A 27,779-nucleotide genomic window follows, 5' to 3' on the forward strand; every position below is an offset into this window, starting at 1 on the left:
AATGTTCAGAGGAGGACGTCGTTTTAAGCCGCCTGTGAAGCTGAGTCACGGAAATGCCTTTTTCATTTTTTATATTTTATTTTAAAATTTTATACAATTATTATAAAATGTGAATGAGAAGAAACTGTAAAATTTTAGATAAATTACATTATACTTTATTATACTACTCGAATACAACTTATATATATATATAGTATACAAGAAAAGCTAGCATGTGAAGTAAATACCAACCCTAATCAATTTTTTTGACGAGTTACTGATGAACCCGTGACAAAATTATTTCTGCTCTACATTATTTCATTTTTATACTACATTTCCTGTTTTTTTTTTAATTACTATATCATGACTTTCTTTTTTTTGTCATCTATGATATGACTTTAGTTTTTCTTTATTTTTAAAAATATATGTGATGATGTTTCTACGCTAATTAATAACACACGAACAAAAATATCTTTATGTTTGTGTGGGCAATGAAATCCCCTAGTAGGCCATACGATTATAACAAGATCGTATGTTCAATGTTGTGTCGGTAGTTTATAACCGATGTAATAGAATTTTCCAAGGATAGAAAAAAATAATAATAAATAATAAGGGATGTAATATTTGTTTGGTCTTCTGTCCAAAAAAAAAAAAAATAGTTAGGGACATTCATTTATAACTGCTTGGTTACCGAATTTTTGTTTTGCTTACTATCCATAATCATAGAGTTTATCCGTCAGCAAACTGTACTGACAAAATCTAATATCGAATTATACAATTTAGAATTTAAGATTGTCCCATCAGAATAACAGAAGTTAGATCTTAATATAGTTAAGACACAAAAACATCCTTTAAGTAGAAAGAAAATTGTCGGACGTACAGTTTTGTAATAAGAGTCAAAAAAAAAGAAAAAAAAAAAGAAAAAAATTACGTAGCTTTCAGGGTTCTCACGGAACCGAACCCATTATTACAGGTACACTGCTTACGCACACGATCGTGACGGAGGATATTGACGCCGTTAACACGCATTGGGAACGTATCGTAAGCTGGCGTCTGACTGGCCAAGATTTGGTGCACGACTATAATGCATATGTGATATACGCTACTCTTACACACGAGAAAAGATGATAATAGGTACCAAAACTTTAAAAACCTCTCATTGGTCCAGGAAACGATAGAATGACTTGACTCTACGTGAACGATACACACGAGATTACGCCTCGTGATCCAAATCAACGTCCGCCGTCGTTTCACACTTTTCTTTTCTTTTCTTTTTCTTCTTTTTTCCTATCTCATTATAAATCTTATCTTTTTTATATAACTTTAATAATTCACGAGCCTAGCCGCAGCGCCGTCTTTCTAAAATTTAAATCCATCAAAAGTGACCTTGTTTGTATTACCAATATTTCAATTCAGCCCTTTAATGGAAAATTGATACTTTTAAAAACTAGTGTCTAGTGGTTACGGTTTTCTAAAACCAACATATTCGTATCGTATCAATCTGAATTTTTAGCTTTAACATTGTTAAGAACAGGAAAATAAAATAAGAAACCGAAACCATACTTAAATGATAATAATAATAATATCGTTTGATGAACCGAACCATCGAGTGGATTGGGATGAATTGCTTTGAATGTGAATTTATTCTCTATATTAGCTGTTTCACTCTTTTTATATGGGGACTATGGTTTATGTAAGGCCCTATATATATGTGTTTTGTATTCTGTAGATGGATATATATATAGATTGATGACATTGACATAAACTAGCTTACACAATTTAAAAACTGCGAGCTATTTAATAATTAATCAACAAGAAGACAAAATTGTATGCACAAAGCACATGCACATACATAATACTACTACTATTTAAGTATAAGTGATATCTTAAGTTGTTAACATACAATAATATTTCATGGGAATCAAGTACATATGTTGGGGAGAGAAGATATCTATATCATGTGTGATATCTAAAATTTGTACAGGCAATATCTAAACTAAACTAATTTAATCACGAATGTGTGGACATATCGATCTGATCTGATTCGTACATAACAAAACTGCTTCTTTCAAATCACAACAGTATCTCCTCAAAGGAATCTAACAAATATTTTCCAAATCATTACACCCAAATGTTCTCAAGTGCTCTCACTTCGAAACAGGTCATACTCTTTTAGTTTTTGTAAAGTCGTACATAACACAAACTCTTCATTGTTGAAGCTATTTTCGAAAGAAAAAAACTCAGTGGTCTCACTTCTAAATGCAATGGATAGAACACGGAAAACACCCAAAATAAAAAAGGAGAAAAAGAAATGGAGATTAAAGATGCAAAATAGGACGTATTAAGAAGTGCAATTTAAAGATTTGGCCTTGTGAAAATTATAAAAGCAAGATCCCGTCCGTGGCTTTGTGGATGGGAACATGGACACGTGAGACCCCGTTAGCTTCTTTCTCTATGTTGTATAGATTTTGTTTTTCTTATTGTTTGATAGTATTTGAATTTTAATATTTTTTTTAAAAAAAACGATTCCCCAACAATTTATTTATGTTCTGCAAAAAAATAGATTACATTGATAGAAGTGGGGAATCGTGGTCCAGGCTTTGGCTTTTTATAATGTCAACAAGCTCAAAAAAGGGGGCCTTCTCCTATTTTATTTTTTCTTCAAAAGGAACTTCTAAATTAAGCAAGTGTTCCTCTCCTTTTTTAATTTAATTTTCTCGAGTGGGCTGCTAAATTTGGAAGTAATCAATCGTGCTGGGGCAAGATATGTTTTTTTGTCATGAAATCTTTAATTTTTGGTTTATAAAAGTCATACTTTTTGTTGTGAATATGAAACAAAGGACCAACGGTGGGATATGATCGTGTTTGATGTTCTGACAAAAATCTATATTCGAAATAGATTTGATTTTGCCTTTCTTTCATTGCTAACGATCGGTTCTAAATTCATTTCTCGCAACTCCATGCGCAAGAAAGATGCAATCATGCGATTGAGCTTTTTCCTGTTTGTTGATTAACTATTCCATTACATAGTTAGAACCGGTCCACTGAAAAGCATCTGAGTTTTCTTTTTTTCCTGTGAAGTTACTATGATCTTTCAAAAATTTATGCGTCTAATCAAAATCGAATCCAAGTTTTGAAATACATATATATAATTATAAAACCACTTGGAGTTATATTAATATGATTCTCTAGTACTTTTGGAAAGAGAGGATCTATCATGCAAGGACTGTCAACGTAACTTTGTAATTTTTTATTCAAAGTTATAGTTTGAGAGGGTTTTTGAAACAGATATTTATCAATTTTCATGTTCATTATTATCCATATAAGATTCTAGCTAGACAACCAAACGCTCTTCCTTAGGAGACAAGGAATAATATGTGATAATAAAGAGATACACAGCCACTTGATACGGAAATTAACCATAAACCCTTCAGTTAAACTCACCATAGAAACTACTAAAACTCCATTTTGCCTGAGATTAATTAACATACACAATTAATACTACTTCCCTGATTCTTTCAGAAAAGGTTTAGTCCGATTTGATTCGACCTAGACTCTCAGACACAGATCTCATCCTAGGGCGCATCTCCGGGTTCATTTCCGTGCAATTTAAAGCGACATGAATGGTTGCAAGAACCTGTTTATCTTCGAAACGCTGTCGTAGAAGCTTCGGGTCTAAGATCTCAGCCAACAACCTTTCTTCCTTGTGCCACTTCCTCAAAACATTCACGAGTTCTTCTCCTTCGTTTTCAGAGGAACCATTAGGTAACCGACCAGTCAACAACTCCAATAGAATCACACCAAATGAATAAACATCGCTTTTCTGAGATGATTTGCAACCAGAAGAAACTCGGGCTTCGGGTGCAAGGTAAGCAGCTGCGGGAGCTGAGAGCGAGAGTCTTGCGGAAAATGCTTGGTCAATGCTTTGCGTTCTGGTTGATATTGAATCATCAGTGAGTTTAGGATAACCCGAAACCAGACGCGAGAGACCAAAACCTGAGATGTGAGGGTGTTGCTCATTATCTAACAGGATTTTGCTTGATTTAAGGTTGCCGTGTACATACTTTCTCGAATTGTATTCATGTATATACATCAAACCCCGAGCAGTCCCTTGTGCTATACGTAACCTCTCGCCCCAAGAGAGTGGAGGCCGAGTATTTGAAGGTCCACCTACAAGAAAAAATCAAACGCCGTCTCAGAAAACCAGTGATACCGATACGCAATGCCTCATACATATAATGCTAACTAAACTTACCAACGCATACACATACAAACTTACCAACGCACCAAAAAGAAATCTGCTTTATGTCACATTAAACACTCTCTAAAGTACCATCAGCTCACCTAAGTGACCTAACCTACTTAAATTTTCCCATGAAGAAAACAAGACCACACATCACAATTCACACACTATAGTGCTCTATCTAATTCAAAATCTCCCATAGAGAATCAAATCTAGATGTTTGTTTTTTTGTGGTAGGTAGAGAGATCGCTGCTTGTCCTCGACCTCTACTGTAGTTACAATACTCAACACATGTAAACACAGTAAAGCTTTGAACAATAAAAACAAGGAGAAGAAGCCAACAAGTTAGTCAATACAAACACAATCAGACAGAAACAAAAAAAAAGCTCTGTACTTTATAGTCCTATCCTATCTACAGAGCAAGTACAAATTAAACCTTGTACTTAGTGGTTGATTCGATTGATGCAGAGTTAGCATTTAAAAAAATTGAAAATTTAATAGCGAGATTAGTGTTTTATTACCATGTAAGGCAGAGTACAAGCTGCCATTGTTGATGAAATCAGTGATGAGAAGCTTCTCGTCCTCTGCATAGTAGTAAGCTCTAAGCCTTACGATGTTAGGGTGATTGATCCTACCAATGGTCTCCACTTCATTCACAAATTCCTTAAACCGCCACGTGGCGTTGCCGTCGCTGAGTCTTCTAACGGCGACAACGGTGGAGGACGATTCAGCCGCCACTACTCTGTACACAATCCCGCTTCTGCTCTTGCCTATCACGTAAGCCGAAGCTCTCAGCAAATCCTCAAGCTCGAGCTCGAATCCTTCGTCAAACGCTACGAATTTACCTTCTTGCCCTTCTTCGTCTAACTCCGAGACCACCGTCGTCGTCGTCGTCTTTGTCTCTGTTTTGAACCCGTCGGAGGAGCTTAGTTTCTTCCGGATTAGCCATACGGAGATAGAAACAGCTCCGATTACAATCGAAACGCCAGAAATCAGAGAAACCGTCACTGATCCGGTGATCTGCTGCTTCTTCTCCTCCTTTGCGTCGTCGTTGCTTATTACGCTAGGGTTTGGTTTCTGGAGTTCCGGCTTCGAAGTGACGGTTTCGATTTCTTCGCACGGCGTTTGCAATGGTAAGCCGCAGAGATGAGAGTTTCCGGCGAACGCGATTGGTCCTTGATTCAACAGAGATCCCACCTGAGGTACTTTTCCGGTGAGATTGTTGTGACTGAAATCTAAGCTGACGTGAACCGGAATTCGACCGTACGACGGTGGAATCTCGCCGGTGAATCGGTTATACGAAAGGTTTAGAGTTCCGGCGAGGCTTCCGAGTTCAGCGAGTGACTCAGGGAGTGAACCGTTGAGATGGTTAGAGGAGAAATCGAGGTGGTTGAGAGATGTCATGGACTTGATTTGGACCGGGATTGGACCGGAGAGTGAGTTGTGAGAGAGATCGATGTACCGGAGCTTGGTTGCTGCGAAGAGACGAACCGGTACGGTTTTGGAGAAATTGTTGTGAGCTAGATCGAGCCGGTTCAGCGAGTCGAGTAAACCGAGTTCTGATGGAATGTAACCGGAGAGACTTTTCCCCAAGAGTACAAGTGAAGTGACTCGGCCGTTTGTGCAGACGATCCCTGACCAATGGCAAGGAGTCGGGTCGGATTCAGACCAGTGGGTCATCACTCGGGTCGGGTCGTTATCGACGGCGGATTTGAGAGCTAGTAAAGATAAACCGTCGGAATTGAGCGAGGAGCAAAAGCTCATGCAGACAAAGATTGAAGAAACAAGAAGTGAAAGAACCCAAAGTAACTTCATTATATCTATTTCTTGTTTGTTATAAAGAAGCAACGAGAAGTTGCTGCAGAGGAAAATGATAAACAGTGAAGACGAAGGAGAAGGATTATAATGGGAGATTTGACCGAGGTTGGTGGATTCTTTTATGGTTTTGATTTCATGTTAGCAACGTGGAGTAATGTAGTCATGAACCTCATGATCAGTTTTTTTGAATTCTTGTGCGTAGGAATATGATTTCAAATGATAATAATATAATATACTGTAAACTTTTTTAAATATATAGTATATTGGGATTTGCGTTTTGGATTTTTGTGGTTCTTTAATTATTTATCTGTAAACGTTTTTTATAAGTTTAGTTATTGATTGATGCAGGTGCCTTGTTGTCACATTTATAATTTTTGTCTTAAAGAGTTGATGATACTGTTACTGTATATAGGGTGTCTAAAGGGTCATTACAACTTAACTACAATATATTAGTACCACTAAGAAATAAAAATCCGGAAAAGATATATCAACCATTGAGAAAAAATTAATTTGCAGTTGTATATTAGTGGAGAATGGTACAGTAATCACCAATCATATGATCATTGAAGAAAAAACATAAAATAAAAATAAAAGTAGGTATCTTTAAATGCTTAAAATCTTTTAACTCATATAGGACACTTTGAGGCTTGAGCCATGAAAAAATTGTACAGTCCTACCAGATCTATAATTATTTTACTTTTTACAAGATATAGCTGTAATTAAAAAAAAAGTTTAAAACATGTTTAAGATTAATTTGAAGATAATGGAACTCTATTGTATAATCTTATTACTAAAGGTGGAGGGATCATATGTGTCTAGTTTTGGAGCTATGAATTAAAGGTGGAGGGATCATATGTGTCTAATTCTGTTGAGAATATTTATTCAAATTAAAGGAGGGAAGAGTGGATTGTGTCAGAGAAAACCATTAACCAACCGACAAAGTAAACCACACACAAAGATGCATTTTGAAAAGAAAAAGAAGCCACTTCTGTTCTGTTCTAATCCTTCTATTCGTATGGGCACTTCTGTAAATAAACACGAGGGGAGTCACATATTCCATTGTTGGGTTTATTATTTCAAGGGTGAACAAACGACCTTGACCCAAAACATAAAGAAAAAATATACAGTAGAACCTATATAAATTAATACTTGTTATAAATTAATAATTTTTTTGGTTTCAAACTGGATTGGTTTAAAAAATGACATAATTCAATAAATTAATAAAATAATATTTTTTTATAAAATTTTATATAAAAATTTTGATAAATTAAAATCTCTATAAATTAATAAAATATTGCGGTTCCGAGTTTATTAATTTATATAGAGGTTTTACTGTATAACCGAACGAAGCCCAAAAGGCCTTATGGGCCATAACGGTTGCGATCCAATCAAAGCGTCCTTCTCTCTCTCATCGTCTCATAAATGAGAGTATTATTTTCTGTCTCTCTCTCTATAAAAATGGTGGCTTTTATTTAACAAACAGAGACGCACTCCACAGCTAACGTTGCTTTCGTCCCACTCCAAATGGCTCTTCTGTAAATCTTTTTACCTCCTTCACACACTCTTACGAAGAAGAAGAAGACTTTTCTTTCTTCAGGAAGCTTTACGAACTTAAAATTCCCCATCTTTTCTTTCTCAATTTTGCGAATTTTCCGAGTCGAACGATTTTGCGAATTTTCTTAACTCGAACGAGTTGATCAAGTCGGTCGGTTCTGGTTTTTCTCTGGATTTCAATTCGGTTATTTCCGGTTAAAGCTTTATTTTTTTCCGATTATGGATCTGACCCAAGGGTTCGGAGCTAGATCCGGCGTTGGACCGGTGACCGGACTTGAATCGCTCAATTTCAGCGACGAATTCCGCCAATTGGTGACGACGATGCCCCCGGAGAATACCGGCGGCTCTTTCACGGCTTTGCTCGAGATGCCTGTGACTCAAGCCATGGAGCTTCTCCATTTCACGGATTCATCGTCTTCTCAGGAGGCCAACATTACCAAACTCGCCGGAGATAATATCGCTCCTCCTCATGACCCTTTCGCGACTTTGACTTTTCCTTCCAACTCCCTTCTCTTGGACCGCGCCGCTCGTTTCTCGGTGATTGCTACTGAGCAAAACGGATATATCTCCTCCGGCGATACTCCGAGCTCTAGCGCGAATCTGGACGGAGGAGTCAAGGCCGAGCCTGCTGAGACTGATTCAATTTCGGAGAATCAGAATTCGAAACACAACAAGAGGAAAGAACGCGAGAAGAAGGTGATACTACCAAATTGCTCAAAATCAAAAACACTTTGATCCAATAACGAGATAGTTTCTAACTCCTTATTTCATTAATTTCTAGGCTAAAAGCTCGATGAAGAAGACGAAGAGCTCCGTTGAGGCAGACAAGTTGCCGTATGTTCACGTTAGAGCTCGTCGTGGTCAAGCTACTGATAACCATAGCTTAGCAGAGCGAGTAAGTAATTTACATTTCTCACAAGTAAAGCATGGTTGTTGTTATATTAGTTTTTTTAATTAGTGGCTACGTTAATTAATCATTAAACTCTTCTTGATTATAGGCAAGAAGAGAGAAGATAAACGCACGAATGAAGCTGCTACAGGAACTGGTCCCAGGCTGTGATAAGGTTTGTCTTTAGATTAGTGACCTTTTTAATCAATAATTCCATCTTCATTTGTGATTAAAGACAGAATCTTTCTTTATTAGACCAACCCCCAAAAAAGTGAATTTGAAGATGTGGTTTGATAAGAGGTTAAATCCTTTTCACTTTAATAATATTGTAGTGCTAAGTTCCGCTTATATGAAAAGGAAATTTTTTTGTGGTGTGTCAAAAGACCAAAACCACTAGTTTGGTAATTTCAGTTTCTTGAATATCTTAACTTTATTTTCGTGTGGGGAAGAATATCTCACGGGTCACAACCATTTAGGTTAACTAGTAGTAGTAATACGGAAGTGATGTGACATTGTTCAATAGATTCTTGTTTCGTCTTCCCAAAGTGTATTCATTGAGCTTGAAGCTTACTCCATAAATGACTATAATGGATTTATGATGTGGGAATGCTAGCTGGACTGTTCCCTTGAGGTTATGGGTTGAGGGGACAGATTTTGGTGGATAGATCAAGGTCAGACTGGGTTTTGGGGTCCATCTTTCGATAATAAGTGGCAAAAGTTGCAGGCTTGCAATGGAGGGTGAGGAGTGTAGTATCGTCTCTAAGAAGTTTGGTATCTATCAAGTAGAAAGAGGGTGAGGAGTGTAGTATCGTCTCTAAGAAGTTTGGTATCTATCAAGTAGAAAGAGGGTGAGGAGTGTAGTATCCTCACTAATATTGTTATATGCTTTGAGTCCCACATTACCTAATTGGTTGGAAACATGATGTGACACTCCTGCAGACAGCTAACTAATCGATAGATATCTTGGAATTTAGCAGCAATTATTGGTGGAAGGAGATGATGATAGGTGACAACTCTTTAAGAGTTTGTCAAATCTGTGGGGCTCTGGGGCTTGATTGTTTGTTCATGAAATCTTTGATAATTTCTGGAATTCATGTTTCTAAACGAGAGATGTTTGCTCTGGCAAACTAGTAGAGTTGTTGAGATTATAAAAGCCGTTTACGTTTTACATGGTAGGACTAACTTGTAGATTTTTTATGGCTTAAAATTACTTAAGAATTCTAATAAAGATATAGCTGCGTAGGAATTCTTTGCTTCTAAAGTTGTGGCTTGTTCTTCTTTATGGTCTTGACTTACCAGAAAGCTTGGCCTGCAGATTCAGGGAACTGCATTGGTTCTGGATGAAATCATTAACCATGTGCAGTCTTTACAGCGTCAAGTGGAGGTAGAACTTTTTGTTGTTAACTGCAATTAAAAATAATAAGCTAAGCAATGTGTGATTAGTGCCACAATGTCACATAACTGCTGTTCTTCTTTTCAGATGCTATCTATGAGACTTGCTGCAGTAAACCCCAGAACTGACTTCAATCTCGACACCATATTGGCTTCAGAAGTAAGTATCAATCAACTAATCACATAGGAAAAATTAATGTTGCATGTGATCTTCTTCTACAATAAAACCCTTCAGTTTAATATTGACTAGACAGAGACTTCCCTTTGACCATGTAGCTCGTTTAAACCATAGGGATAATGTTTCTGTAAGTAACCTTTTTAGTTGTATCACAAAAAGAGAAACTTTTGGATATTTATTGATCCAACATTAATCAACCCTATTCTAGACTAGGCTTAAAGAAGAAGAACAACGTGGGGGAAATAAATACACAGACCTTACAGAAATGTAGTACAAACAGATAGATCAAGGATTCAAAAAAGTATATTGAAAGGACTCATTAGTCCTCTCAATTATATCATACAGAGGGAAAAAAAAGTAGTCAGAAACACGGACCACCTTTGCTCTGTGGTCTATGATACTGTCTTTTTTTATATCCTTGCACAATTATTTTTCTGTGGGTCTCAGTCTTAAAGTTATTGTTGCTTCAAGTTTCACCTATCTACTAATCAAATAATCAAACTTTTGTTTGTCTGCAAATAACTTCTTATTAAATGACCTTCTTCTGTTGCAGCTTGTGCACCATTTAAGAACCATGCCCTACTCATTAAAAACCTTGTTCAGTTAGGATAAATTACAGTACAAGAGAGCTGGCTTGTTGACTAGATAGATAGAGAATCTAGGATGTTAAAATTAGTCATCTCTAAGTGAAGCTGATATGTTTTACGAATTGAGTTGATGATTGAAAATCCAAATCCCTTTTGCAGAGCGGCTCTCTTATAGATGGTAGCTTCAATGGAGAGTCTTATCATCAGCTGCAACAATGGTCTTACGATGGCTACCATCAGCCGGAATGGGGAAGAGAAGAAGATCATCACCAAGATTTCCCAAATCAGGTGAAAATGGAGCTCTAAAGTTGGAAACACTTTGACATGCTTGTGTATATATATAAGAGTTAGTATATCTCTCTAAAGTCTCGATTGTTGAATTAGAGGTAGAAGAAAATGGTTATGATTGTTTCAGGTCTCTCTGTTCATGGCCTTTCTATATATATTTACCAGAATTCAGAATGTTTCCCTTAAAAGAGAAGTATATGAAGATTTGATATGTTACTCTGGCAATACGATGTCGTAGATTGAATATAAGCCAATCTTCGTAAACCGTCTAGTCACCCAAATAATAACCGAACAGAACCGATATCGATCGAACAGAACATTTTTTAAAGCCAAACCGTATATAAAGTGAGAATACCGAATCAAACCGGATAATCGAAATTGAAACCAACATATAATTTCCAATTAAACCAACACAATTTGACAACCAAACTAAATTTCTCGGTTTGGTTCGGTTCGAATTAGACCTTTTTGTAGGTCGTATATAGGTGGAAACTTGACAAATCTGAGTATTTCCTTTTTGCTTATAACAAAAATATCGGAACCAAAGCGATGCCGTCGACGCAGTCCTTGACCGTCGCAGCGAAGACGCTACGGAATCGGATCTTCTCCAGGTCTGGATCTACATCCGCCGGTCCGAGTCGGTGGGCGACACCAGGTCACGAGGAAAGACCCAAGGGTTACTTTATGAACCGGACTCCTCCGGCACCAGGACAGTCGAGAAAATGGGAAGATTGGGAGCTACCTTGTTACATCACGAGCTTCCTCACAATTGTTATCCTCGGCGTCGGGCTCAATGCGAAACCTGATCTTTCAATCGAGACTTGGGCTCATCAGAAAGCTTTAGAGCGCCTTGAGATGGAGAAGCTCGCCACCGCTGGAGATTCGTCCGATTAAAGCATCACCGGAATGCTTGATTTGGGTATGTCTTAGTTCCCAGGGGGATTTGAAGAGTTCTTTTTTTTTTTTTTACCCGTTTGATGACGATCACGAAGACTGGAGAGTTAGGGTTTGGTTTGGCCCTTGAACTTTTGTTTCGATTCTCCTTTGTTTTTGTCGATAATGATGAAATAAGTGTTCTTTTTTAACTGTTTAGACGCAATTGCCTTCATTCTCTACTTCTTATTACATTTCTCAAATTTGGTCACTTTTGATTTTACTCGTTTCTCAGATGATTTGATTCGACTATTGATTGCTCCGTTTGTTGGATGAATAGTTTAAAGGTGAATGGTTTGCTTGACGTTGTGTGGTTCTCTTCCTAAAGGTTATGGCTTGTTTATGTTCCGTTTGCTAATTGCACTCTGTGAAGTGCATAATGGTTAGATAGCTAGTTGAAATTAGTCGGTTCTGAATCTCTTTAGCTAGCTAGTTGACATTAGTTGACTTGCCATTTGCTGTAGTAGTTCGTAGTCAGAAGCGGATAGTATAGCTCTGTCTAGAGAATGAATTGTTCCTCTGTTTTGTAGATATATCATACTTCGAGAAGGCTCATTTAGTATAGCTCTGTCTAGGGAATGAATTTCGTCATGCTATGCGATTATAGTTTTGTGCAGCGTGCGCATTGAGTCTTGTAGTCTTTGAAGTGGTTAAAGTGGAGTTCTCATGGTGTCAACCATTGGTAGGTTCAGCACACTAGATTTCAGTTTCATCGATTAAGGTTAATTAGGATTTTACTGCTCATTGCATCAGTGTTGGATGTTTGAATAGTTCAGTAATGGCTAACAGTTGTTGCTCATTGTATTAGCTGTGTGGATACTGAAATGTGAGCCTTTTTGCAAATACTGAGTTAAGTATAGCATGAGAAGGTTGATCAATTATATATTAAGATAAGTCTCGAGCTGGAATCAATGAAAATTTCACTCAGGTTCAGATTGATTAGGGGTAGACAACATGAGGGCTTATCTCGAATCTCTGCAGGGGTAGACAATTAGAGAACGTTCTATTGACTGGTGCCATTTTTGAGTAGTCTTGCTTCCCAGATCTTCTGATTAGTTTCCTTTAATGTTGCTTGATAATCTTCTCTTTTAAGGATATAGAACTCTAGTGCTGTGTCGGCTCTATAGCAAGCTGTGATGTTTCATCTCTTCCTCTGGTTTCATGCATGACGAATTAAACAATGATAGAGCCTAGGATTTAACAAACTCAGTACCCTCTTGCTCGCATACTTCATGGTTGGTAATTCAGCAAGTAATAATAGCTTTACTTGTTGTTTGCTTTTTTACATCGGGATGGCTATTGTGGTAATTTATTCATTCTCGCTGTGTATGTGTGTCTCCCGAGAGTATGATTCTGTAACAGAAACGATTAGGCTTTGGAAAACGCCATCACTTCACATGGTCTCTTCGCTTGAGGACCCAAGAAGTGTCCACCAGTGTCAAGCCATGTGAAAAACCTTTGTCCTCTTATCTTATTTTCCTCTGTAAATTAGATGTTCTCTATCGTAAATTTCAAATTCAGGAAACATATGAGCACTCGTAGTCGTTTGTAATTTGATGTCGGTGTCGGTCGGTGTCAGTCAAATGTTTTTGGACGAAAGGAAAAAAAAAAGGACACAACGGTCATTTATAAAAGAGAAGCTACTTTTTCTTTTATTCTGGTAATGTAAACCGGCTATTCCCGGTAAACACTCGAGCCACCGACACAAACTTCCATGAATCACACGACCACGATTACAGTCCGTACCGAACACGATCCATGTTCTTTTCTATATTTAAATATATTCACCATCCATAACATCCCGCATTCGGATCTTCCCATAGTGAAAGAGACATAGAGAGTGAGAGAGAGTAAGTAAAGTAGCTTTCTTTATTTATTATATGGATTACAGATAGAAGACAGGTAATCTTAGTGACGCAAAGATAAAGACAGGTCAGTGACGCAAATCTGAGAGTAGACTTCACTCTGAGAAGATTAAAGCAACCGGTCTTGAAGAGAAAGACAAGCAAAAATGGGTTTCGTAATGATTTCGATGTGAAACACACCACTTTCTCACAATCTGCTTCTTCTTGTTCTTTTGGGTGTTCTGTTTCTTCTGGACCTACCTTTTCAGGTAATCTTCTTTTCTTTTCCTAGTCCTCATGGTTGTTTCATGCTTTGTTTCTCTCTATCACTCTCTGCAACTTATATATTTTTGGGACACCTTAGAAATTTCAGTTCCTGAGTTTTTATCATATCTAGTTAGTTCAATCATTACTGTAACTCATACAAAATTTAACCATTCTTGTAACATGCCTATGTGAATGCACCCATATGCTGGGACCCCAAAATGATACTGTAGAATCAGACAAAACGTAGCAAGTACCAATTATGTCATTTTCCTACTCCATTATTTGTTATCGTTTTCAGTAACAGGAATATATCTTATCTAGTTGTGTTTTTTTTTAAAATCTATTTGCTCATCTTGCTCAACCAAAATCTAAAGATCATTACTGTTTGAGGATTATCACTGATTTTTTCTTTTCTGTAGGGTTACACAAATCTTCTTGGATAGTTTTCTCGCTTGGGGGAGTTGAATATTGCCTTGGCTGCATAAAAGTATAAGACGAGTTTCATGATGAAGGCAAGAACAGCTAACAATGTCCAGTCTAAGCGATCTACCAAGAGTGTAAGAAAAGATCAAAAGCTGCAGAAGACGAATAGCCAGAAAAGATTGTCAGAACAAGAGAAACTCAAGGACTTGGACGCTAAGGAAGTGTCTAGTACTATCTCTACAGTAGCAAGTGATTCAACCACACAATCAGATCGCTCTGAGGCTTACGAGTCAGTAGATGTTCGTTACTTGGATGATAATAACGGCGGCGCCATTGCCTCTGCAGTGGCTCATCAGGAATCAGATTCTAGCAGAGTTGTGGACAAAACAAGTGGATCGGTTTGTGATTTGGAGAAAGATGTTGATGAACAAGATTGTAAAGATGCTAAGGAAATCGATACAGATGCTCGAGAAGGTAACAATGCTGATGTCTGGGAAGATGCTTCGAACGGTGCTCTTAGTGCTGAAAGTGAGAACGAGGCTGCTGATGTTACAGAGAATAGTGGTGGGAACTTTGAGGACAAGATTGAGCATCTAGAGACGAGGATCGAGAAACTAGAAGAGGAGCTTAGAGAAGTTGCTGCACTTGAGATTTCGCTCTATTCTGTTGTGCCTGACCATTGCAGCTCTGCACACAAGCTTCATACTCCTGCTCGGCGTATTTCTAGAATCTACGTCCATGCCTGTAAGCATTTTACTCAGGGAAAGCGTGCTACGATTGCTAGAAACTCTGTTTCTGGTCTTGTTTTGGTTGCTAAATCTTGTGGGAATGATGTTTCGAGGTAGGGATACTATATTTGAAATGTGAGTGACCTTTCAGGTTCTTGATTTCTTCTCAGTTGTGATCTAAGCAAATGTTTTCTCTTGGTTCTCATTTGTTAGGTTGACCTTCTGGTTATCAAACATCATAGCTCTAAGGCAGATAATTTCGCAAGCTTTTGGTACGTCTCGCATTACACGCATCTCTGAATCAAATGGTGATTCAGGCAAGAAAACAAACCTGAGATGGAAGAATGGTTTCCAACAGCTTTTGGAGGATTGGCAAGAAACTGAGACATTTACTACTGCACTCGAGAAAATCGAGTTTTGGGTATTCTCTAGAATCGTGGAGTCTGTTTGGTGGCAGGTATATATAGTTATAGACCAAATGTAACTAAACTTGAGTTTCTTAGTTAGTTTGTGTAGCATCTCACTTTTTTTCCTTCTTCTCATGTCTTTAAGGTCTTTACTCCTCATATGCAATCCCCTGAAAACGACTCATCAGCCAGTAAATCAAATGGGAAAATGACGGGACCTTCCTTGGGTGATCAGAACCAAGGGACCTTTTCGATAAGCCTATGGAAAAATGCTTTCCGAGATGCTCTGCAACGGCTTTGTCCTATGCGAGGTGCGGGACATGAATGCGGTTGCTTACCTGTATTGGCTAGAATGGTAATCAGATTTTTCATTTGCTTTAATCCAAGCAAAGTCAAGACAACAAAATCATATTCTTATTGTTCTTTAAACAGGTTATGGATAAGTGTATCGGTAGATTTGATGTAGCCATGTTCAATGCTATTCTGCGAGAGTCAGAGCATCAGATTCCAACCGATCCCGTCTCTGATCCTATTCTTGATTCCAAAGTTCTGCCTATTCCTGCTGGAGACTTGAGCTTTGGATCAGGGGCACAACTTAAAAACGCGGTAACCAACACAAAACAGAGTTCGCATTCTTATGGACATTTTAAAGTTTGTAATGTTGACTAATCCACTGATGAAATGGTTCCCTTGCAGATTGGCAATTGGTCAAGATGTCTCACTGAAATGTTCGGCATGAATTCTGATGATTCTTCGGCAAAAGAAAGCGAAGATGATCACGCAGAAAGTAAACCCTTTGTTTTACTAAATGAACTTAGTGATCTTCTTATGCTTCCAAAAGACATGCTTATGGAAAGATCCATTAGAGAAGAGGTTTGTTTGATATATCTATCTCAGTCCCCTTTGTTTCTTTGTTTGTCCTTGATTTATTGGTTTTACAAACAGATGTGCCCATCGATCAGTCTTCCACTCATCAAAAGAATACTCTGCAACTTCACACCTGATGAGTTCTGTCCAGATCATGTACCTGGTGCAGTCCTAGAAGAGCTCAATGCTGCGGAGGTACAAATATATCAAAGTTTGCTGGAATCTATGTGTACTCATATCCAGTAAGTAAGGCTGTTAATATCATTGTTTGTTATATTTCAGAGCATTGGTGATGGGAAGCTCTCAGAAACAAGCTTCCCTTATGGAGCTTCCTCTATTTCTTACATGCCTCCATCGACCATGGATATAGCAGAAAAAGTTGCTGAGGCTGCAGGAAAACTGTCAAGGAACGTATCTATGATACAGAGAAAAGGATACACGAGCGACGAGGAGCTTGAGGAACTGGACTCGCCTCTTTCATCGATCGTTGACAAGGGGAGTGACTTTACAGCTGGCTCAACAACTTCAAATGCAAGATACAAGCTTCTTCGGGAAGTGTGGGGTTTAGTTGAGTGATGATTGGGAGACCAAGTTAAAAAAAGGAAGTAGTATGCGTGTTGCTATGAATTTACGGCTGTTGCTTAGAGAATTCGCCGATACAAGCAACGATAATGTGGAGAGCTTTCTGTACAATTACAGAGATACTCTGTTTTTATGTATCATAAAGAAGCCATAAAGAAGTAAACCCTTTGTTTTATTAAATGAACTTAGTGATCTTAGGGGCTATTGGTTCTATGATTTGAATGTATTTGGAAATCCAAACAAAAATCAAGTGTTATTCAATCATTGATTTTAAAATACTTATCAAAATTATGTGTTATTTGTTCTATGATTTACAAATACTTGTTAAAATCGCATGTTATTCATTTAATGATTTGTTTTTGGATTTCAAAATCCACATTATGTTTTAAATGGATTTGAATGGATTTGAAAGTGTAAAAGAGAAGGATTCAAATCCAAGGATAAAACATGTTATTTCAAAATCCATGTGTTTTGATTTTTAGAATTTACAATTCCATATGGATTTAAAAATCACCTCTCCAATAACAATAGGCTCCCAAAATACATGCTTATGGAAAGATCCATTGGAGAAGAGGTTTGTTTGATATATTTATATCATTCACCCCTTTGTTTCTTGGTTACACACATTTGCATTCACAAGCTTTGTCCTAAGGGAAAGATTTCAAAAGACCCTCTAGTTGATCTACAGAATAAGATCTTTCCAGAAAAACTTTCTACACACGCCTATTCTTTTGTCTCCAGTCCCATGGTTCCTATGGATGTTGTGAAGCCCACAAACCTTTTTTTTTTTTGTCTCTTGCCTCTTTTTGCCACCGACGCAGAAAAAAAACAGTTAGTTCTCAAAATTTAGATTTGCAAAATGTAAAGATTTTTTACTAATCTTGCATGTGCTAATGTACCATGCTTATCATGATGTATGTAATGCCATGCAAAGCCTCCTTTCAGCATTTCTTCCTGAACAAAAACCTCATCACAATACAAATCGGCCACCAATCTATGATATTTATCTTTCTCATAGCCAATCACTTTCAACTAGAGCTTTTTGTGCCTCTTTCCCAAAATCCATTTTGATTTCTGGAGCATCTATGCCTCTGTGTCACTAAATAGCTCCACTTAACCAATTAAAGAAGAATCTTAGAAGAGAGCTTATTTTAAAAATAAAATAATCCACAAACCTATACGGTTGTCTCTTGCGTATTTTTCCCATATGAGTCACACTCACACCATTAAAAGCTTTTGTAATTCAATTCCAAGCCTATTAGGCAACTTTTGTACAAAAACTAAACCAATTTAATAGTGTATTGCAATGAGATTTATATTGCAATGATATTTTTGAACAGGTAGTTAAATTACTATTACTTTTCATTCCATTTTGATAAAAACTATGTTAAAACCGTTTTTTTTATTTATTATATAGGAAGAAATGCTGAAAAAGGGGTTTGATTGGCATTATATAGCTTGTGATAAGCGCATGGTTATAACCAAGGCAAGACTAGTAATGACATGATTTTAATAACTAATGTTACTTAAAATTACTTATTTAAAAATGAAACAAATATATATGATTTAGCATCAGTTATTTAGGTGATATTTTAATTAACTAATTTGGCATCAATTAAATAAAATTGATTTAACCTTTATTCATTTGTATCATTTTTTTGAAAAAATGATATAAATTATAAATTCACATCATTTAGATAATTGATGAATCTATTAATTTTTATCAAAATCACTTTTTAAAATGATACAAATTTACATCAATAAAAACTGATGTTAATTTACACTAGTGAGAATTAAATATCACTTATGTAAATTGTAATTTACATCATTAAATTTCTAATACAGATATTTATTTATTGTCAATAAAAAGCCAAAGAAAAATTTAATGAATTAAAATAATTACTTATTTTATTAAGGAAGGATTTTTACAATCCACAACTTCTCTAGGAGTGATGAGAAACTATATATTATAAATACTTAAGTTTTGGACCGAAGATGATCGAAGTAGCAAAAGAGATTAAACTGATAGAGCGATCGCTAGATGTTGCATATGTATAAGAACCTAAGTTAAAATCTTTATGTAGTATGAACTACTTGTAAAAAGCTTTGAGTGTTTTTTTCTTCAAGAATGGTTTGGGAGATCCAAATCTATGTGGAAGATAAAAAGTCTTATATAGTGTGATGTATAAAGAAAAGCTTACTGCTTAATGCAATTTGGTTTTGGCTTGAACAAGCATCCTCTTAAGTTCTTTGCCAACTTCAATCATTTTTGGAACTTCTCCTACACAGCCAATGCATCTCAGTGAAAATATGAGGATAGCTTTTATTTGCAATAGCTCTTGTTCCTTGCAGCTTTCCAACACCTCTGGATCAATAATCTCAACAAACCTGTCGTCTTCAATTAACTTGATAGGACAATCCTTTTATAGTTTGTCAACAAGACTCGGGTTCATTGCGGTCAAAAGAGTAAGCATGAATGCTCCAAAGCCATAGACATCAGTATTCTCTGTTACTCTCCCAGTATTCATATAGATGTGATCAAGGTACCCAAATGTTCCCTCTATAACATCTTCAACAAACTTTTCTCCTTCTGGAATCAAAACAGAGTTGTCGAACTCAGTAAGCTTAGCTGTCCCTTTCTCATCCAAGAAGATCTTACACGGTATTATATCTTTGTGGATGATACTCTTTGAGAATGCAGTGTGAAGGTATGTTAAAGCGTCTGCGACCTCCTTCGCAATCTTCATTCTCACATCCCATGGTAAACTCACATCAAATAAATATTTTGATCCATTTTGTGGTCTGCATATTATACTCTCTGCATATTCATAGACTAGAACTGGATAAGGAAACTCAAGACAGCATCCTAACAGCTTGAGGAAATTCTTGTGACCACTAACCATTGATGATATTGCTATGTCACAGCAAGCCTTTCCACTGCCGTGACAATCCTCTTCTACCCATAACTTGACAAGCACGAGGCGGTCTTCCAGCATACCTCTGTAACATTTGTAGCGATTGTAGCGATTAAGCGGGGTACGAACTTTACTGTGGCTGAAGTTGTCGGTTGCATCAAGGATCTGAGAGGCAGAAAAGATTTTGATTGGATTGGATTTTCCGTTGCAATATTCAATGAGCTTTTCTAACAACACCTTGCCGTTCTCATGGACCAACGTCTGCTTTTTAGCGGCCTCTATTGACTTCTTCTTCCTCCACCACCAACCCATCTCAACACTGAAATATAGTAATTGATCAATCATTCAAGGACGAAACGAAATATTCATCTTTCACAAGTTCATGACTTGCTCTTGTGAAAATCTGAGGATGGTTCAGTGGAAACTACTCTTTTATTTTATTAGAGTTCTGAAGCAATTGGGGGAGAAAGGATATTTAGTAATTAAGAAGTCTTGCTTCATTTGACTTATTCCACATTGTTTTCATACAGGTGTGAGACAGAGACACCTGACTTCGAAAAAATCAAAAAAGACTCCAAAGTTGACTTGTTAAAAAAAAGTTGACGCCGAAAATGTGGTCCTAGACCTTTTTAACAAGTCAGTATGTTAAAAAAAAAAAACAGTAAAGCTAGAAAAACAGGTCATCCAGCCATAAAAACATACTGACTTCTCTCTATCTCAGGCCCTTCTGTAGGGAAATGTACATTTATTCATTCTTCCTGAAACAATAAACAAAAAGCACAAATCAGACTATGAAAGGCGTGGTAATTAAAAAAAGCACACTTCTCCAGCTATTTCAAAGTTTGAAATATTATCATCTAGTAGAAAAATGAAAAGTAATGTCAATATCACCTCTTCTCCGTGATGAGAAAGCTATTAAACGCTCTAATCCTTGAACCGTCAGGGTTTTCCAACAGAGCATGCTCTCAAAGGATACACCTTTACAACCTCCATCAGTGATCTAAACGGTAACCTGAAAAGACATGAATTGCGAATATGCATTGTCTAACAAAGAAAACGACTTCATCACTCTTGTATAAGTCGTTACACAAGTGACTGGTTATAAGCCAAGGTACGCGCAAACTCAGCTGCCTGCAGCGACAAAACGTGGAACAATGTTTAACTGACAATAAAAAGAGTTATGATAGCAAATATGTTTGTAATACTCCACACCCATGAATTCTCCTGGTTATACCAGTAAGTGTTCATATTCAAACCTTCATGATGTTCGAAAACATAGCTTCGTCTGCTAATGTTCCTGAAATTAGACTAACTATATGATAGAACAATTATCTATTATAATCAATCCTGTTTCAGCTTGCTAGGAGTTGGTTCAAGTTTTTACAAAAAAAAAAAAAAAAAAAGTCTATGATTCTTAAATTCAAAATGTATAAAGTTTTACTTCTATAAATGAACGACAGCGTTTTATTAAGGTAGGCAAAGTATACCTTAATACGGCAGTGTTTTATCTAAACACCGTCGCTATACTACTGGGCATGAAACATCCGAAAATTAAATACTAATGGGCTTAATTATTCTGGCCCAATAATGGCTAAGGCACTGTGTCATCGACGATGACACCCCTAGTCATCGTCTTCCAAAAAGATTTATATTTTTTTAAAAAGATGCTCTGGTATATTTAATTAGGGTTATTTGAGTGATCAAGATCTTTGCGCAGCGCAGCGGCTAACAATTTTGGTAAACAGAATGAGTGAGCGTACAAAAGTTTTAGACAAACTTGTAAGAAGTTTTTTTTTTTGCTGGGATCATGTAGTCTCTCGCTCTCTTTAAAAAAGATTGTTGTTACTTCTTCCTGTTGACTTTTTTATTTTCTTGTTTGTTGTTGTTGTGATATGTGATGACGCCGCAGGTTAAGGACAAAATCAATGATTGTCTTGAGAACCTGAGGGAAATGCACGAGATAGAGATCCAACTGCTACCTCCTCATACTTGTGTTGACCCTCAATTCACTACAGTATCTACTCGTGATATCGACTCGTGGCTTTATAGATGGAAGATAACTCGCGGAAGAGATATAGAATACTACACTTGTTTATTCGGCCCCCTGGGTGATACCTGTTCAAGGATGAAAAGTCGCAATGCGTAAGCCGCAAATAATTTTGAATACTACACCCTTTTTTTTGGGAGTTATAAATATTTGGACGTACTCTTTGTCTGATATGTTGTATATTTGCAGGTAATAGAATGATACGTGCGTTACATCTCATCATTGAATACAAAGGGCTAAAACCTCCACCCCGTAAGAACTTTTTAAACCAAGATTAATTAAAAACAAGTGAAAACGGATTTCTTTTGTTGTTATTGTTGTTGTTGTTAATTACAAAATGTATGTGTCCTTGTTTTTTTCAGCGGTTGTAAATGCTGATCCTAAACAACTCCAAGCTCTTTATGAAGAAGATCTCCAGGACGAGTTAGACTTGTTAGAACAGCTTTTGAGACGTATTCGACTGAAGCATCGCGGCCTTATCAAACGAGTTGGACACAAAGTCGTGTACATATGATCCTTAATCTATCAATAATATAAGATTCTTTCTAACTCATCTCTTCGCTAGATGTGTATGTCTTAAAATGACTATGTCATCTCTGTTTCAGTTTAAGCAAGATGCTAAAAAAAAAAAATTGTTGTTTTTAGGAATGGTTTTTTTAAAATATGAAATTAATTTTATTTTTAAAATATTAGACACAAAATCTCCCGAAATTATGCTTCACAAAAGATGAATTACAAAGAAAAAGGTTCACTACAACACCTTGTGCAACCTTCACTCGCACCAGTTCAAGGCATCCCGATTCTCCAATGATACTCTTCATTTGTTCCAACTCTTTAGCAGTTCCTCCGTAACCATATTAACCCGCAACACCTTCAATTAATATAGACTCATGGTCACATCGTCCCTGAAACCATCCAAACCCTGGAGAAGCATCAATAAAGAAGATGCATGTAAAGGATCAATGACTAAGTTCGTCTCTCTCTCTCTCTCTCTCTCTCTCTCTATCTATATATATATATATATATATATTCAGAGGGTTTTGCTAAATGATATATACCCGCAAGAAGCAATTTATGAGTTTAATGTTACACAGAATAATTGCACATGAAATAAGCAACTCTGATATTTTGCACTTTGATGAAACTCCAAGATGCGTCTTTAGATCCCTATAGATTTGCGACAGAATGGCATCATCCACCGCACCGCAATACCTTGTGCAACCTCCACTTGCACCAGTTCAAGGCATTTCGATTCCACAATAATACTCTTCAAGTGTTCCAACTCTTTAGCAGTTCCTCCATAACCAAGAACATGCAACACGGAATGGACGCATGGTAACATCGCCTGCGTAACCATCCAAACCCTGGAGAAGAATCAAGAAGATGCGTGTAAAGGATCAACGACTAAGTCCGTCCGTCTCTCTCTAGATATATTCTTTCATGGGTTTCTGCAAATGATATACATACCTGGATGATTAGAGTTTCAAGTTTTGGAGATTGCTTAAGCAGATATGGCAGCACTTTCCAACCTCGTTTATTCTTACTCCCAAAATACAAGCTCACCAGTTTGTTGAACACCAGTAGAAATAGTCCACGTTTAACACATCGGGAAATCACCTGCAAACACACACACACACACACTTAGAGAAACACATCGGGAAATCACCTGCAAACACACACACACACACACTTAGAGAATGTCCCACGCCCTTTAACGTTTTTAAGGAAAAACAAAGTTTGGGGGAACTTACATCAGTAAAACCGGGAGATAGATGCAGGGTCTCAATGTTGCTTATCCCTATAAACAGACCAGTTATATCCGGCTCCTTGGCCCTTTCAGAATAACGCAGATCGAGCCTAGCTTCGACTAGGGACTCCAAGTTAACTTGTTCGTACTCAGCCAAGGCATAATCGGAGTAGTCGAGGGACACAAGACTTGGGGCTTCAAATGACATACTATTCATGGTCTCAACTGCAACCTCACAATCGTACTGAAACGACAGTTTCTTCATGGTCCCACTCGATATGCAGTATGGGTATCCTTCAGAGTAACCCCGGACAACCAACTCCTCTAGCACCGGACAGCCAGGAAGAAGCACGTAACACAGATCCTCAGATTCAAAAAAGATTGAATTGATGCAGAGACTCTTAAGCGCTGGAAGAGACAAATCCGGAGGAATTTTCCCAAGATCAATTTTTCTTCCCAGTGTCAGCTTAACAAGCGTCTTGCTCTTAAAGAGCTCAGGGGGCAGAAAGATGTCACCGTATTCCCTATTTGCGGGCTGTTCGAAAACACCAGTTTCAGAATTCAGAACGATTTTATAGAAAGCCTGTATGCTGGTATATTGAAGCTCTTAAATTCACATCTTTGCATATGAACTGAATAGGAATAAAACAGAGCTCCACTTTTTTTCTGTAACCACCTTCATCCTCCAAGACCAAACATTTTCATTTTTTTTCATAAAAGCATGAGATGTCAATAAAGATATTTACAGCTAATATAATAGATGAGTTAAGTACTAAATCTTGTCTTGTCAAGTACGATTTTTTTTTTTGTTGATAAACTTTTGAAGGGGATTTTCTACCCATCATAACGTCAGCAGGAAAAGACCAAAATAAAAATTAGCTAATAAATAGTAGAGTAGCCTTAACATGATAACAATTACAGACCTGTTGACAGAATTCGAGACCACCAAACAAGCACAGCAAGCCAGAATACATCAGAATACGGATTCCCACTGTTGTCATTGTACTATAATGATAAAGGAGAAATGGCGAAATCAATAAAGATGATAATATGGACTGAAAACAAGCATAAACCTAACGTTTCATAGATGATAGAAATCACTGCAGCGCAATAAAGACTAGCCGCTTTTATAAGAAGGCTATATCAGTAAGCTACGAAAGTTTCACAAAATTTACCCTCATTAGTACATGATAAAATACTATGAAGATGTATACCTTTAGAAGCTGTAAGATAAATTCAACAGCTTCTCGAGGGCTTTTCCCCTCAGCTCCCCTAACTCTTGCAATGGCATGTGGAATGGCCTAAGACAAAGCAAATAACAATGAATTTGGATAAAACAGTCAGGAATGTCGCATGCTACTACTACTGCAACAAGAATGATAGATATGACACAGGAGATCCAATCCAAATGTTCCTACGGAGACGTTCTATAACAAAGTCCAAAGTTCAAGAGAAAAAATAGATTCAACCTAACAATAACCAAAAATGCCACGAGTGAAACAGAAGAGCTAACTGTTACAAACCATAGTTTCAGAGGAATAACCATGGAAACCCCCGGAGGTAAGCAGGCTAGGAAGAGAAACAATAAATCAAACCCTCTCTGCAGAACGAAATTTTCCTAAAAAACTGAACACGAAAGGAGCTTTGGGATATTTGCGAACTTAAGCTCATTATTTTCATTGGCTCAACATTCATTTGTGTTCTATTCCACCATGACATAGTAATTAGTTGCCTAATTTTTTTCAGGAGAAACCCAATTTATATACTAAGCAGAGCAGTAACAGTTTTGTGTCATATCGAAAGGACATGTCATAGCATCTCCAGCTAACAGCTGAGATCAATTCGTGACACTATATCAAGCTCATAGCCTACCTTAAATCATTACCTCAAGCACAAAATATTCTGGGAAATCACGGAAGTCATTCGGCCTGAAAGGAGAACATCAGTTTAATGAGAAATCTCCCGCGGGTTACCAAAGAGATGTATAAATATTAAAAGGCACCAATCTCACTTGGGGAGTCCAATCTCTGCATAAAATCTTCTACTATTATAAAACTTTATTAGATGTTGCAAACCCGCCCAGTCAGTCTCCTGTTAAAAATAGAAATGAGCTTAACTCAACATTTGCAGTAAGATTTGTTTCAAAGGACACAAAAAGCAGTGCATGAGACCTTTAGAAAGGTGAAGTTCACAAAAATAAGTTGAAAGATGGCATAGCATGCAGTTTAAACCAATAGACATACAACTCATGAAAGTCTGTTAAACATGCAAGGAATAAATGGGATTAAGATGAATCGAAGATTGATGATAGGAATATAGAGATCAGAGAAAACAAATTCCTCCACTCATTCTTTCTGCAATCTAGTAGATGAATCATTAATTCTGATAAAATTTCAGGTGAATCATTAATTCACCGTGTTCTGTTCCTCTAAAAACATAAACAAGTGCACATTAAAGTTCCTGATCTTATACTTTTAAAGCAGTGCCTTTTGCAATCTCAAAAAAATCTAGTTAAAATTTTGATAATTATACGTCTTTGTCACTTTGAAATATTAGATTGAACAAGTTTAATCATACCTGTGATGCTGTTTTAGCCAATGCGTATTCTCCAGAAAACCTATATATGTCACAATAATATGTTGGAGAAAAGAACTTACATCTGAAAACTGGTATTTGAAAGAAGTACACTAGAGACGGACAAAACCTTGGAGTCAGTGAGAATACTGTTGAGCGCATTCACAATGGAAAATGAGTGTTGTTTCAAAGCTTCAAGTGACGCAATTGCCTGTGCCTGAGCAACAACATCTCCATCCTTCTCTAGTTGATTCACCTGGTCAAAAGTCACAAGTGTGAGAGAGGATTAAACCTAAAGCGTAGTCAACAAACCAGTGATGGATTTTCAGATGGCTACAATTAACAGGACAACACAAGCACACACACAATACAGAAAGACCACATCTACGTAACATAGCTCATGAGCTTCTTGTCATGAACCATGCAGAAAGCCAAAGATGTACACAATTATATTTTCAAGAAGTGTCAAAAAGCAGATCTCTTACCCACATTTGTAGGGGCTGATGAAGTTGAATCTCAGCTATATATTCCATCTCAGGGACAGCTTAATCCAAGTCAAAAGGAGATTCAATGCTACAGAGAAACATTCAATCTCTCAGTTCTTTTTTTCTTGTGGTCGTTGCAAGAAAACTAAACAGACCAGGAATACCAGAAATAGCGTATCACAGCAACCCACCTTGCTTTATTTTCTAACGGTACTATAGCATCAGCATTGTCTTCAACTGCTTCCATCACCATATCCAGACTACTCCTCGAACTGGATTAACCATCCTCGTGTTTGCAGAAAGCTCAAATACGTTAGCCTCAGTATCGCTTTCCTTGTATAGTCAAGAAGAGCACTGGAGTCCTTGTGTGCTTTTCTCCTCCACTCCAGTCTTACAAGCAAGTACCTTGAGCACGGTACTCTGAAGCTTTTAGACGACGATCCTTGGCGACAATGGTGGCTTAGCTTGAGACACGGTGGCGATTATAACCAACCTGGGTAATGCTCCGGTGAGTATACTCGGAATTGGGGACTTCGTTACCGGCGCCTTCGAACTGAGCCACGATTTCACCTCCGAGATCCGGGCGGCGTCAGAACCGCCTTTGACTTCACTCACACCGGTTATATCGCTCATCGTCTCTAATCCAATTTGGGGGAATGAAAAATAAAAATTGGTGTCTCGCTCTCAAACAAGACGAAATGAGTTGGAAATTTGAAAATTTCTGGGCGATGCGATCGCGTTCGTTGAAATTGAAACCCTAAATTTTCCAATTTTGGGAAAGTGAGGGAATGGCGAATTTTGAATTTATCGGTTAGTTTTTTTTTTTTTTTTTTTTAATGGAAAAAATCAATGAAAATGGAAAAATAAAAATCTAAGTTTGGTTATTGTGTGACTGTAGTAATAATTAACGGTGAAGAAGAAGAAGAAGAATGCGATTGAAATGGAGTGAATCAAACAAGTTGCTGGACAAAATGTGTGAGTATTGAATTAAACACAATCCATATAAAAATAAAAATAGGCTTATATAGTGAT

The 27,779-nt window shown here is 37.1% G+C and overlaps 6 protein-coding genes across 10 annotated transcripts; 3 read left to right on the forward strand and 3 right to left on the reverse strand.

The window, feature by feature from the left end:
* On the reverse strand, nucleotides 3,315–6,234 carry LOC104782728 (receptor protein kinase-like protein ZAR1). The gene is made up of 2 exons (XM_010507740.2): nucleotides 4,744–6,234; nucleotides 3,315–4,149 (listed from the first exon to the last, which is right to left on the reverse strand). Exons 1-2 carry the CDS (start codon nucleotides 6,035–6,037, stop codon nucleotides 3,509–3,511), a joined length of 1,935 nt encoding a protein of 644 aa, XP_010506042.1. The 5' UTR covers nucleotides 6,038–6,234; the 3' UTR covers nucleotides 3,315–3,508.
* Nucleotides 7,487–11,149, forward strand: LOC104782729 (transcription factor bHLH48). The gene is made up of 6 exons (XM_010507741.1): nucleotides 7,487–8,290; nucleotides 8,376–8,489; nucleotides 8,593–8,658; nucleotides 9,799–9,867; nucleotides 9,964–10,035; nucleotides 10,800–11,149. The coding sequence occupies exons 1-6, from the start codon at nucleotides 7,814–7,816 to the stop codon at nucleotides 10,944–10,946; spliced, it is 945 nt and encodes a 314-aa protein (XP_010506043.1). The 5' UTR covers nucleotides 7,487–7,813; the 3' UTR covers nucleotides 10,947–11,149.
* On the forward strand, nucleotides 11,439–12,095 carry LOC104782730. Its single transcript, XM_010507742.2, has one exon. It carries the CDS (start codon nucleotides 11,478–11,480, stop codon nucleotides 11,820–11,822), a length of 345 nt encoding a protein of 114 aa, XP_010506044.1. The 5' UTR covers nucleotides 11,439–11,477; the 3' UTR covers nucleotides 11,823–12,095.
* LOC104782733 lies at nucleotides 13,570–17,190 on the forward strand. Of its 2 annotated transcripts, XM_010507743.2 has the most exons (8): nucleotides 13,570–13,974; nucleotides 14,392–15,236; nucleotides 15,337–15,580; nucleotides 15,676–15,885; nucleotides 15,963–16,136; nucleotides 16,227–16,403; nucleotides 16,476–16,592; nucleotides 16,680–17,190. In XM_010507743.2, the coding sequence occupies exons 2-8, from the start codon at nucleotides 14,476–14,478 to the stop codon at nucleotides 16,971–16,973; spliced, it is 1,977 nt and encodes a 658-aa protein (XP_010506045.1). In that variant the 5' UTR covers nucleotides 13,570–13,974; nucleotides 14,392–14,475; the 3' UTR covers nucleotides 16,974–17,190. The 2 variants fall into 2 exon arrangements, with proteins under 2 accessions (XP_010506045.1, XP_019100573.1); XM_019245028.1 differs by lacking the exon at nucleotides 13,570–13,974 and having other exon boundaries at nucleotides 14,007–15,236.
* Nucleotides 17,449–20,359, reverse strand: LOC104782734 (non-functional pseudokinase ZED1-like). Its single transcript, XM_010507749.2, has 3 exons — nucleotides 19,181–20,359; nucleotides 17,879–17,933; nucleotides 17,449–17,781 (listed from the first exon to the last, which is right to left on the reverse strand). The coding sequence occupies exon 1, from the start codon at nucleotides 20,237–20,239 to the stop codon at nucleotides 19,403–19,405; it is 837 nt and encodes a 278-aa protein (XP_010506051.1). The 5' UTR covers nucleotides 20,240–20,359; the 3' UTR covers nucleotides 17,449–17,781; nucleotides 17,879–17,933; nucleotides 19,181–19,402.
* Nucleotides 22,654–27,534, reverse strand: LOC104782736 (transcription initiation factor TFIID subunit 2-like). Of its 4 annotated transcripts, XM_019245032.1 has the most exons (9): nucleotides 26,939–27,534; nucleotides 26,748–26,835; nucleotides 26,393–26,518; nucleotides 26,266–26,305; nucleotides 25,700–25,779; nucleotides 25,574–25,616; nucleotides 24,903–24,989; nucleotides 24,612–24,693; nucleotides 24,131–24,223 (listed from the first exon to the last, which is right to left on the reverse strand). In XM_019245032.1, exons 3-9 carry the CDS (start codon nucleotides 26,422–26,424, stop codon nucleotides 24,213–24,215), a joined length of 375 nt encoding a protein of 124 aa, XP_019100577.1. In that variant the 5' UTR covers nucleotides 26,425–26,518; nucleotides 26,748–26,835; nucleotides 26,939–27,534; the 3' UTR covers nucleotides 24,131–24,212. The 4 variants fall into 4 exon arrangements, with proteins under 4 accessions (XP_019100574.1, XP_019100575.1, XP_019100576.1 ...); XM_019245029.1 differs by lacking the exons at nucleotides 26,266–26,305; nucleotides 26,393–26,518; nucleotides 26,748–26,835; nucleotides 26,939–27,534 and adding exons at nucleotides 22,654–23,305; nucleotides 23,409–23,558 and having other exon boundaries at nucleotides 23,693–24,223; nucleotides 25,561–25,616; nucleotides 25,700–25,721; XM_019245030.1 differs by lacking the exons at nucleotides 25,700–25,779; nucleotides 26,266–26,305; nucleotides 26,393–26,518; nucleotides 26,748–26,835; nucleotides 26,939–27,534 and adding exons at nucleotides 22,654–23,305; nucleotides 23,409–23,558 and having other exon boundaries at nucleotides 23,693–24,223.

Source organism: Camelina sativa, chromosome 4 (genome assembly GCF_000633955.1).
Source record: "Camelina sativa cultivar DH55 chromosome 4, Cs, whole genome shotgun sequence".
NCBI lineage: Eukaryota > Viridiplantae > Streptophyta > Magnoliopsida > Brassicales > Brassicaceae > Camelina > Camelina sativa.

Excerpts from the sequence above, each read along its gene's own strand:
- LOC104782728 (XM_010507740.2), bottom strand. The coding sequence starts at position 6,037 with ATGAAGTTACTTTGGGTTCTTTCACTTCTTGTTTCTTCAATCTTTGTC. Across the intron at positions 4,150-4,743 it reads CTTGTACTCTGCCTTACATG|GTGGACCTTCAAATACTCGG; the intron begins GTAATAAAACAC and ends TTTTTCTTGTAG.
- LOC104782729 (XM_010507741.1), top strand. The coding sequence starts at position 7,814 with ATGGATCTGACCCAAGGGTTCGGAGCTAGATCCGGCGTTGGACCGGTG. Across the intron at positions 8,291-8,375 it reads GGAAAGAACGCGAGAAGAAG|GCTAAAAGCTCGATGAAGAA; the intron begins GTGATACTACCA and ends ATTAATTTCTAG. Across the intron at positions 10,036-10,799 it reads ACACCATATTGGCTTCAGAA|AGCGGCTCTCTTATAGATGG; the intron begins GTAAGTATCAAT and ends TCCCTTTTGCAG.
- LOC104782730 (XM_010507742.2), top strand. The coding sequence starts at position 11,478 with ATGCCGTCGACGCAGTCCTTGACCGTCGCAGCGAAGACGCTACGGAAT.
- LOC104782733 (XM_010507743.2), top strand. The coding sequence starts at position 14,476 with ATGATGAAGGCAAGAACAGCTAACAATGTCCAGTCTAAGCGATCTACC. Across the intron at positions 15,237-15,336 it reads TGTGGGAATGATGTTTCGAG|GTTGACCTTCTGGTTATCAA; the intron begins GTAGGGATACTA and ends CTCATTTGTTAG. Across the intron at positions 16,404-16,475 it reads AAAGATCCATTAGAGAAGAG|ATGTGCCCATCGATCAGTCT; the intron begins GTTTGTTTGATA and ends TTTTACAAACAG.
- LOC104782734 (XM_010507749.2), bottom strand. The coding sequence starts at position 20,239 with ATGATTGATCAATTACTATATTTCAGTGTTGAGATGGGTTGGTGGTGG.
- LOC104782736 (XM_019245029.1), bottom strand. The coding sequence starts at position 24,689 with ATGACAACAGTGGGAATCCGTATTCTGATGTATTCTGGCTTGCTGTGC. Across the intron at positions 24,224-24,611 it reads GTCTCGAATTCTGTCAACAG|CCCGCAAATAGGGAATACGG; the intron begins GTCTGTAATTGT and ends GTTTTCGAACAG. Across the intron at positions 23,306-23,408 it reads TTGAAACTCTAATCATCCAG|GGTTTGGATGGTTACGCAGG; the intron begins GTATGTATATCA and ends ATTCTTCTCCAG.